At 38.8% G+C, this 12024-nt stretch overlaps 1 protein-coding gene across 2 annotated transcripts in view; it reads right to left on the bottom strand.

The window, feature by feature from the left end:
• The window catches only part of LOC136883495 (uncharacterized), a 63478-nt gene extending 51805 nt beyond the window's left edge, over positions 1 to 11673 (bottom strand). Inside the window, exons 1-2 of one of the 2 annotated variants that reach the window (XM_067155845.2) lie at positions 11487 to 11673; positions 448 to 612 (exon numbers count right to left, since the gene is read on the bottom strand). In XM_067155845.2, coding sequence (XP_067011946.2) covers positions 448 to 612; positions 11487 to 11642 — 321 coding nt within the window. In that variant the 5' untranslated portion in view covers positions 11643 to 11673. Of the gene's footprint in view, positions 1 to 447; positions 613 to 10560; positions 11407 to 11486 lie in introns of those variants that run through there. The other variant, XM_067155844.2, reaches the window with a different exon arrangement.
• Between the last annotated feature and the right edge of the window lie 351 nt (positions 11674 to 12024).

The following is a 12024-nucleotide window of genomic DNA, read 5'->3' as shown; positions in this document are numbered from 1 at the left end:
AAAGAAACTTATGCTCTAGTTAATTCCTTGTCCGCCCATTCACCTCGGCAGCTTCTTACACCCCTGTGATCCACAAAATTTCCTTATTAATAATAATAATAATAATAATAATAATAATAATAATAATAATAATAATAATAATAATAGCAACAACAACAATAACAACAACAGCAATGCACTCCGCTGCAGACATATGCAACCCCTGTTCAACCATTGTAGTAACAATCAGAGAAGCGGGTGTAGAGCAAACCGTGCAGTGTACAGCGTGCCTGAGCACTCCAATCAGCAGCACACTGTTGCCACATTAACAAGAATTAAAGTATACCATGTTAGTTTCAAAAGCATCGTTCATACTTGGCCCACATTTGTGAAAGCAGCCAGATTACTTACAACATCTGAAATATAACATTCTGTGAAGAAAATCCCTATACTTGTTACTAAATTTACCTGTTTATGAAAAGTGACTTCTGGTTCATGTTGTTCCAAACTCTCTACATTGATTTGGCCATCATTTGGGCCAACAGTACTGAAGATGGTTGGTACAGCAAACGGTTTTAGTTTACGTTGACCATCTAATCGATGTGATTCAAACTGATTTTCATCAAAATGCACCTGAAACATAACAGATTCATTACCTCTGTAGACAGATCTAATCGCACAACTTTTCAAATACAAAAGACTCCTTACTTAAAGGACAGTTACACCAACTCCACACTTAAAGTACAAAAGTATAAGTAAGTACAGTGCCAACCTTTTGCACTATCATGATTTCAGGCATGTAATTTTGGTAGTCCTTATGCTGGATTACACGGGGGTACTTTAAAGTAAAAAAAAAAAAATACCTGATGGAAAATGGGTGAATTTACCTGTAGCCACAGCTGTGACCTGGGTAGGTGGCACAGGCTAGGCAACGGTTGCCCTTACTTAAGCAGTCACCACTAAGCCAGGCACGTAAGAGAGAGAGAGAGAGAGAGAGGAGAGGAGCAGTGTCTGTTTTACTCCTCCGCTGACTGCAATGTTGCTGGCCCTCCATCCCTCCTGCACATGCCGACCAGAGGTGCACTTCTATTTGCATTCAGTATTCTGATGAAATGCTTAAAACTGATATGATTATGGTGATGATGGTGATAATTTTTCATTCTAATAACGACAAGCATGAAAGAAACAGAATAAACCAGTAGATCCTGAACAGCAAAGTGAAAACTGAAGCAAACTATTCTGATACACACCTTCACTTCAGGATCTGAAAAGCAGTGGTCATGGCACGAGTTCAGAACGAATCTTGCCACGGCATTAATCCAGTCTGGAATTTCAATCCACAAAGAGTGAAGGTAAAGTGCAAAAATGGGTGATGGGCTATCCCTCGTTAGCAAGTATGATTGTCTTCTTGAAAAACTGAGTTTTTGTGAGATCTTAAGTGACTGTAGAGGCCAATCCTAGAACTGCAGATTTTTCCACATTTTTGACACACATTTGTTCTGTTAGGCACTGGCTGTGTAGTTTGATTTTTCTTCATGAGCTCCCGTTGTTTTTTTGCATTGCGCTAGTCAATTTCTGTTCTCTGCCTTTCTTACTCGAAGCAGTGAGTTCCTTCCCAGACATTACAATGCCAGACTGTGTGGTTACGTGCAGTAGCTTCCCAAAAGAAAAAAAGAAAGAAGTTCGAAAGTGGCCATGAATATGTTCATGGCGAAGAATGCTCAAGTTAACCATCTGTGATCACAGAAGATTTGGTGACCGCAATTGACACGAAAATTCATGAGAACAGAAGATTCACGATAACCTCTCTCTCAATGGATTTCCCTCAAGTGTCTAGATCTGTACTGTACAAAATTATGTCTGAAAACCTAACTTCAGGAAATTGTGCTCTCAATGGACACCCAAACTTTTCACAGAAGACCACAAACGAAAGAGATTGGCCAGTTCCCTCACCTTTTTGACTCGCTATGCCCAAGAAGGGGATGACACGTTGAGATGAATCGTCAAAGCAGATGAAACATGGGTATCCCATTTCACCCCTAAATCCAAGCAACAGTCAACCTCTCCTGTCAAGGTCAAACCAAAACAAATGCTGTCACAGCATAAGGTCATGGCAACTGTGTTCTGGGACAGGAATGGTATTTTGCTAGTGGGCTTAATGCCACGATGAACAACGATCAACACAGAAGCCTACTGCACAACTTTGACCAAACTCCAACATGCGGTTCAGAACAAAAGACATGGCATGCTGACAAAGGCAACTTTGTTCTTTCACGATAATGCAAGGCCTCACACTGCTGTCCCAACTCGGGAACTGATTGACTCTTTCAGGAGGGAAGTCTTGGATCGTCCATCAAATAGCCCTGACTTTGCTCCATGTGATTTCCACCTTTTTTGGCAACTGAAACGTCATCTTGGCGGGCCGCGCTTCACCAACAAAGCTATTTCCGCCGGCTTAGAAGAGTCTTTTTGCCAACCTTTTAGGAGAGATGAACTTAACCTTCTTCCCATGCAGCGCCAGCTTGGATTCCTTTGCTGGCTTAAGTTTTTTTTTTCTTGGTCGAATCTGTGGCAGGCCTCACCTTCGAGGTTTAATTCTTTGTGGTGTTGGTCAGTGATGCAAAACATCACAAAGACAGGTAACCTTGACTTTCTCCAGTAAAGCTGACAGCTCAAAGGAGAAAATGAAGGCACCAGTGGAGAAGTCTTCAACATTGACTCAGCGCATGTATGAATGACGTGAATCATGCCATGATTTTTTCATGTCTTTCATGAGCTCATCGTAATTGTTCAAGATCAGGTCGGAGTGAGAGATCACTCCACTTACCAGATTCAGTGACTTGTGCTCTTCAACTCTGCTGAGAAAATTGCCAAATCAATCAATCAATCAATCAATCAATCAATCAATCAATCAATCAATCAATCAATCAATCACTACTGATGTGAATTTACGGCTGTTGCCCAGGTGTAGATTCTCTATCAGTTGTTTACCCAGTCTCTTCTTAAATGATTTTAAAGAATTTCCCTTGGTAAATTATTTTAATCCCTAATTCCTCTCCCTATAAATGTGGTCCAATTTGTCCTGTTGTATTCCAACTTTGTCATCATACTACGATGTTTGCTACTTTTAAAACTCCACTCAAGCTTATTTGTTTATTAATGTCAGTCCACATCATCTCTCCACTGACAGCTCAAAACATACCATTTAGTCAAGCAGCTCGTCTCCTTACTTGTAAGTTTTCCCAGTCAAAAGTTCACAACACATTTGTAACAGTACTCATTTGTCAGAAATCACTGAGAACAAATCATGCTGCTTACCACTAGAACTTTACCAGCACCTGAATCGAGAAATCCTCTTGAGGGTTCCATACACTGAAACTACTAGGCTACTTATTAACTGAAAATAAATGTAGTAAACTCACGATTAATCAAGGTTCCGAGTTGACCATGGGAGTTGTCAAAAAAATAAACATACCTTTTTTTTATTATCAGTGCTTCTTTTATATTTGTTTACTCTCCGTTGGAGTCAAATCCCCACTGCATTACTGGTGTATCCGATTGTTACAATGGTGTTTAAATCTGTGTGGATCTATTCTAGGCTAGCAGTGCAGTATGACTGGCAAACAGTCCCCCTCCATAGCGTAATGGTTAGTGTTATTAACTGCCATCCTTGGGGGCCCAGGTTCGATTCCCGGTACTCCCAGAAATTTAAGAATGACAGGAGGGCTGCTATATGGTTGAAATGGTACATACAGCTCACCTCCATTGGGGGTGTGCCTGAAAAGAGTTGCACCATCTCAGTATGAGAACATGAGTTTGCATTTTGCATTTACTGGCAAATGGGAAAGGTGTGTGGTTTCTCTGGAAATAAAATTCAATGCAATAAAAAAAGCTAGACAAACCCGAGGCTATTTAAATTGTCGCTGCTGATTACGGAGTCAGGGAAGTGACTCTTGGCGATTGAGATATAGGCAGAAGGACATTGAAATGTGAGTGAGTCAAGTGTGAGAGGGGGGCAGTGGTTTAGCACAACGATGAGGAAAGATTAACACAAGCAGACATCTGAGGTTTTACTTGTGTGGATTTTACACTCGTGAAGCGCGGGAAATCCAATAAGTGGTCCTATGGTGCGACCTAAGGCAATGGAAAATCAAAAAAGTATTTCAGGGCAGCAAAGAAGGTTTTCTCGTGAGTGATGAATGGGTGGGCAGATAGATAGAAGAAGAGATACGGCATTAGACAGCTCAACATTACTAGGGAAAATCTTTCAGGTAATTGATCTGAAGTTGCTGAATTTCAAACAAAAACAAAAGTTGTTCTTTTGTGTGATGGACGGACTGATCAAACCCTCATCCGTGACAGAACCGGGCTGTCCTTTAGAATGCAACATACCAAGATTTTGGCAGATAATATGGAAGAAAATCTCTCCTGAATTCAAAAAGATAAAGGAGTGACCATTTTAACCTGTGCCAGCCTATCCGACTCCCTTAAGTTAAGACTCTGCCTGACTGGAAAGTCAAACACCTCAGAGCGTTTAACCCTTTGTTGCCCAAGGCTACAAATATTCAATATTTTATATTAATTCCTGTAAAATTCTCATCAAGGGAGCTCAAAAGAAGTAAGTTGATGTTTAGAAAATTTTACCTCAACAAATTTTGGAAAATTTTTGATTGGTACTTATAAGTACCGTCAAGCAATGAGGTAACTGAAGGTAATGGTGACCTCAAACAAAATTAAAAATTTACAATATCTGGTATACACAAAGTATATTTGTATTATTAATTCGTATTTACACTGTGAGCTGTATAATAAAATAATAACAAAAAATAAAATAATAACAAATAATAAAATAATAAAAATAAATAATAAAAAAAGAAATACCAGATGGTAAAACTCAAAATTGTATCAGACTTGTAGTGTCATAAGAGCTATATTTTCTGATCAGAATCAGCACTCAATTATTTGGCATTCTCATTAACAATTACCAAATTATAAATCTACACAATGATATTCAGCAAAAGAGTTCTTCTCATTGCAGCAGAGAAAAATGCCACAAAAAGGGCACTGAGAATTGATTGAATTTGTATACTGGAGCACACTTCGCATCTGCCTCATGTACTTCAATATTTGACCAAATGTGCTCCACGATTTACAAGACGAATGCATTGGCCACAGTAATACATGCTTTACGACGACGTTTGTTGTGAATAGGCTGCTGTTGTGGACTTGCCCTCTTCGGTATGTTTGACAGTCTCTTGGATGGTAGCACTGTCTTCATTTCCATTATTCCGCAAGCTACTGATCTCCTAAACTGTAACAATGTTATTTTCTCAAACAGTCCATTATAAATGATATATGCATTGACAAACCGCACATCAAGCGTGTTCCAAAATTACCGAAATACTCGACCAAATACATTCACGCCAGGTCCAAATTCTTCACCATCGCTTTCAGTGTCTGTAATACCAATATAAATGGTCCATTATTGGACATTATAAATTTTCCAGCTAACTCACTCATGGTTGCCAGCATTTCGCCCTCGTGTGCTAGGGTGGGCTCATCAGTTGGTACCTAGCACCTACCAATACGCTGGCTAGTGCATACTGTGGAGGCCACTGCGTAGGCTAACTGGAGCCACCGGCAGTGCCAATGCACTGAGAGACTTTGTCTCATTACCAAAAATTGATGCCTGCTTGGCCATCAGATGATATAGATGTTGATTCCCATAGGGAATCTGAAATATTTGTCCTGAATGAGTAAATTTATAATACCAATATAAATGGTCCATTATTGGACATTATAAGTTTTCCAGCTAACTCACACCAATTTATAATGTCCAATAATGGACCATTTATATTGGTATTATAAATTTACTCATTCAGGACAAATATTTCAGATTCCCTATGGGAATCAACATCTATATCATCTGATGGCCAAGCAGGCATCAATTTTTGGTAATGAGACAAAGTCTCTCAGTGCATTGGCACTGCCGGTGGCTCCAGTTAGCCTACGCAGTGGCCTCCACGGTATGCACTAGCCAGCGTATTGGTAGGTGTGCTAGGTACCAACTGATGAGCCCACCCTAGCACACGAGGGCGAAACGCTGGCAACCAGGAGTGAGTTAGCTGGAAAATGTATAATGTCCAATAATGGACCATTTATATTGGTATTATAAATTTACTCATTCAGGACAAATATTTCAGATTCCCTATGGGAATCAACATCTATATCATTCAGTGTCTGTGTCGCCATCATTATCCAATGGAATATCCAGTAATTCTTTTATCTCTTTCTCATCTACATAAATTTGCCTGTGAGCAGACATCGCAAGCTCTGAAAAATAAGTTGTACACTTATAGCACGAGCTAACAAATCAGATATTAGGTTATGATTGGACTATAGGCAAGTATGCCTAGTTGCCCGTCGGTACTTATAAGTCCAAGATACAATTATGGTAATGTTACTAAATGTATATGTCTATCCACTCAAATTGCTACAGTAATCACAAAACACTTTCATAAAGCACATTTTAGGACCAATAATTAACCTTATTTGTTGTTTATAACAATCCAATGAGCACTACTATTGTCACACTTGAACGACTCAATCTGGAACACTGCATCGATAATAAACAGATGAAATATGAAACACACAAACAGTATGATCAATCTATAAATAAGTTTTCCATGATCCTTAAACATGGAACTTAAACGTACCTTCGGTCAACTACGTATTTTGAAGTGAACTATATATTTTACATGCAATAATATAACTTGGTACTTAAAAGTATTGTCTGTCAACAAAGGGTTAAAAACATTAATGTCAATTGTCTTTCCACCATGCATAGGTATAAAGAAAGTGCATGGATGGACAGCAGACTTTTTAATTAATGGTTTTTTGAGGAATTTTTTCCTGTAGTTGAGGCATTAATAAGAATAAAGGTCTCTAGAAAAGTGGCATTGTTATTAGACAACATGCCTTCACACCCAGAAGCCAACAGACTTTGTAGCGGCTTCTTCAAGAACTCAAAATTTAAGGAGATAGTGGAAAAATCTGTTTTGACGAGATCAGACAATGTAAATGTCTTTCAACTCATCTAGCTAGCTAATGAGTTACCAGTGTAAACGCCAATTGAAAATGAAGATGTCTTTGAGTGGTCTAACCAAGATTAACAAATGGAGCTCAATGACGACACTATTGTTGATTTGGTCATCAACCCTGGAGAAAATTATGAGAAGCATGACACCGATGAGAGCACGTTGAAAATATGATTCTGAGGGACTCTGAGGGTGATCACAGCTTCTATAGCCTACATTGAACAGTAAGAAGAGTCTATGCTGCTTGATCTACTGTCCCTACACCAGGCCATGACAACTGGTTTTTAATCTAGGAGTCAGCACTCACACCCAGGAGCCAGGTAATTTTTCTAGTACTCACATCGTTAACATACTGATGTCTAGCCTTCTGAAAAATAAAACAAGGTAGTAATAGCACTAGGCCATAGGTATTGTGATTTTATAGTTTTATACACTACAACAGATTACCACAAAATGTAAAGACAGCAGGACGCTGAACTACATAAGATGCAACACTGTATACAAATTTATGAAGCGAGCTGCATACTTATATTTTGATGTTGTTTTATGAAACTTGTAAATTGTAAAATGTGGGCCTACATAGGAAAGTGAATATTGTAATCAACGACACCAAATTTTACAATTCCTTTGTTTATATTGGAGCCTCCGTGGCTCAGGCCTCTCACCGCTGGGTTCCATGGTTCAAATCCCGGTCACTCCATGTCAGATTTGTGCTGGACAAAGCGGACACGGGACAGGTTTTTCTTTGGGTACTCCGCTTTTCCCTGTCATATTTCATTCCAGCAACACTCTCCAATATCATTTCATTCCATCTGTCATTCATTAATCATTGCCCCAGAAGAGTGTAACAGGCTTCGGCAGCCGGCACAATTCCTATCCTCGCCGCTAGGTGGGGGCTTCATTCATTCCATTCCTGACCTGTTGAATGACTGGAAACAGGCTGTGGATTTTAATTTTTGTTTATATTCATCTGACATGAAAAAGGATTGATAACTTACAGCTAAAATATTATCTATCTACCTATAAAAAAAATCAACATCTGTATCATCTGATGGCCAAGCAGGCATCAATTTTTGGTAATGGACAAAGTCTCTCATAGTGCATTGGCACTGCCGGTGGCTACATTTAGCCTACGCAGTGGCCTTCACGGTATGCACTAGCCATGCGCCTTGGTAGGTGTGCTAGGTATCAACTGATGAGCCCAGCCTAGCACACGGGGGGTGAAACGCTGGCAACCAGGAATGAGTTAGCTGGAAAATTTATAATGTCCAATAACGGACCATTTATATTGGTATTATAAATTTACTCATTCGGAACAAATATTTCAGATTCCTTATGGGAATCAACATCTGTATCATCTGATGGCCAAGCAGGCATCATATTTTGGTAATGAGACAAAGTCTCCCATAGTGCATTGGCACTGCCGGTGGCTAGATTTAGCCTACGCAGTGGCCTCCACGGTATGCGCTAGCCATGTGTCTTGGTAGGTGTGCTAGGTACCAACTGATGAGCCCAGCCTAGCACATGGGGGCGAAACGCTGGCAACCAGGAATGAGTTAGCTGGAAAATCTATAATGTCCAAAAACGGACCATTTATATTGGTGTTACCCAAACATTCATAATTTAACTTTAATTTTTCTTCCATTTCACTTATATAAAGCGGACTTTAATATTATTTAAAATGGGAATAAAATATCAAAGCAGAAATCGCCCATACTAACGAAGACCCCTGCCGTTACCTAACCTCATTGTCTTATTCAATCATATGGAGTGTCAAGGGGTTGTGTATTATTACATGCACTTTGCAATAGTTCAGTGACAGCGAAACGGGAATTAAATATATAAAGGTGGAGGTTATACTCAGCTCGAAAAGGTAGGTGCCATGGCGCCAGGGATGTGACATACCCTGCCCTTACACTATTGGTGTTACATCGCAGCGTCTAAGTCTATGAGAGGCAAGTAATCTTATCATTTAATATTGTTCCAGTAATCTGTTCAACTATTAATTAAACTGTAAAACATATTCAATGTAAATTTTACAGAATTATGTTGCAATACACTATTACTATACAGTTTTAAGCATTTTTCATCATTTACGACCTATTAACATATTATCTCTGTATTATCAGAGTTTTTCTGTATCCGAGGTTGTCTCGGTTCAAATTAGCTCAGATAATCATGAGTCTAATGTATTTACTACATTTCATAAACATATCAGGATAATCTAAGTCTGAAAAATATAATCATTTTACAAAAATATTCTGGGAATACTCCTGGAATATTTCATTTCTATTAAATTAAAAACATACAACACTTCACTACAGCCCCAACGGGCCTACGTCTGCCTAGCGAATGCTGCCCAGCCCGACGACCTGAGTCTTGGCTTTCTAGACTGGGACAGTTATCTCAGAGTTGGATAGCTCCTCAACTATTCTCACATAGGCTGAGTGGAACTCAATCCAGCCCTCAGATCAGAACTCTTTTGTTTTTTACAAGTTGCTTTATGTCGCAATGACACAGATAGGTCTTATGGCAACGATGATCAGAACCTGGTTGGGAATCAAACCAACCCAGGCTTCCCAGGTAAAAGGCAAGCTTACCCAACCCTAGATAACAGATTTTGAGTTATTAGAATATGAAATGACAAGCTGAGAGGTGGTTAGTCCCAACATAGGGCACACACTGAAGTTGTACTGTACTTTACCATAGTATCACTGTTTAGGTAACTCACCGACTTGACACACAAATGATGCGACAACAACAAAAATACCTGGGCAAAATTCCTACGCTACTCACATATACTGTCAATCCTGGAGGATCTTTCCAAGTCAATGAGTATTAGTGTCATAGTTAATTTATTTACATAGACTAATTTAGGCCTAATTATTTCCTAGATCAAAAACTTAAGATTTTTTTTTTTTTACAATTCGCTTACAAATCTGACCTTACAAATGCTGATTTTGTAGATTATAATCAACTAATTTTAATCCTTAAATATCAAGTTTATTTTCTACCCTCTATACTTCCAGGATTGAGTGCTAAAATCAGCTGTGCCCAGGGCGCCAGGCGCCCTTAATTCGGGCCTTGTTAGGGATCGAGTTCTTAGCGTATGAATCCTTTCAAATCATTCTTCTCAGAGGAATAATTAATACATTTTTCATAAGTAAGCTATATCTATATTAAATGAAGGAACTTTTATAAAGAATTAGCACTTCACACTGCTATGACTTCTGGTTTTGATTTGAAAGTAATATGAATACTAAACAGAATTACACCCAAATCACTTTTGATAAACATATAGGCCTACGCACAACAAACAGTTAATAACAAATCACAAGCCAGATCAAAAACTGGGAAAAATATCCACTTCTAATCTAGTTTTTGAAGTAGGTTATAGCAAAATTTAGTTTATGTAATGAATATAAAATAACTAATTTAAGCCAAGTATTTTTATAAATGATTTGTGAATTATATCATAACTCACCAACTTGCCTAACTTGAAATTTCTGTCTAACTTCAAGTTAGCACTTCTTTTGCGTTTGCGTTTCGGCATGGGAACTTCAGGAGTAACGTGCTCCGTACCGGAGGCTTCCGAACTTCCATTCTGTTTACATAACTTAACATGATTCTCCTTCTGTCCCTGTAATGCTTCTTGAAATTGGCTCTCATCACATGTCTTTGGTATACGCTTTTTACGTCGAGATACAACAGATTCATCGGGAAATATTGTGGGAATAGCATCACATGATAATTTGGGATTTTTTCGCGGAACACGGATGGGTTCACCGTCTATAATTGGAAAAATATCTTCACGTATTATGCATTGGGGTTCAAAATGTTTGGCACACACAACTGTTTTATCCGTATATTCAAAATCATAACGTCGTATATTTTTTATCCATTTTTCCCTTAATGACTGGTTTTTCGGTAAAGCGAAAACCGTAACAACTGACTGATAATAGTTCGACTTGCACCCTGGTACACAGCACGAACGACCCATTTCATCATATTTCAACTATCCGCTGAATAAGATACTTAAACAAGAATGCACGTGAATGTGTGAATAAGGATGCGAAACACTGTACAGTGTTGAATATCCTTCAATCATTAACGTACAAACTGTAAAATAAGTTCTTGGTTCTAGGTTAACATCACGAAAAATTGTAAACAAAACAAAGCCATGTGCTACATCAACCACACCAAGCCGCCATTGTTCCTACAATTAACCAATCAGCCTTGCTCAACCACTGAAACTGTTCTTCGATAATGGCGCCTAATTTTCACATCTTGTTCACAGAGTAAAATAAAATACACAAATGGTTGCTTTTCATTTCTGATTTTCACATTTTACAGAACAGAAACTCTCTTGTCTTCCTTTCGTAAAAACATTGATAGTCCTCAATTACTTACATTACACAGAACATTGCTTGGTTGAGGCACCCAACCTACACGTCCAGTATTAATTAACCATTGTTCGCGTCTTTCTCTGTCTGCTGGAAACCGAAAAAATTTATGAAGTCCCAGTCTGCTATTATTTGAACAGTTTGGAGCCGCACAGCCAACCATTGCTATAAAAGAATGCGATGAAAACGCTGCAATCGGGAACGAACAGTACGTTTCTGAAACTACAACCAACGATTACCTTGGGATTCAAAATGGCACACTGCTCTCTGTGTTTGTGCAAGAGAGAGCTGCGCAGGAACTGTATGTAACTAGTCTAAACGAAAAATCTGGTACAAAATTTGACATATTTAAGTTAAAGATCACAGATTTCTAATTCTGAAATGAAGATTTCCAATTATAAACGCACTCCAGACAATGTTTATATTTATTCAATCAATCAATTTATTTTATCATATGGCTTTTAGCGCCGGGAGTGTCGGAGGACATGTTCAGCTCGCCAGATGCAGCTCTTTCTATTTGACACCCATGAGCGACCTGCGCGTCT

Source organism: Anabrus simplex, chromosome 11 (assembly GCF_040414725.1).
Source record: "Anabrus simplex isolate iqAnaSimp1 chromosome 11, ASM4041472v1, whole genome shotgun sequence".
Lineage (NCBI taxonomy): Eukaryota > Metazoa > Arthropoda > Insecta > Orthoptera > Tettigoniidae > Anabrus > Anabrus simplex.
This window is presented reverse-complemented; position numbering and strand designations above follow the sequence as displayed.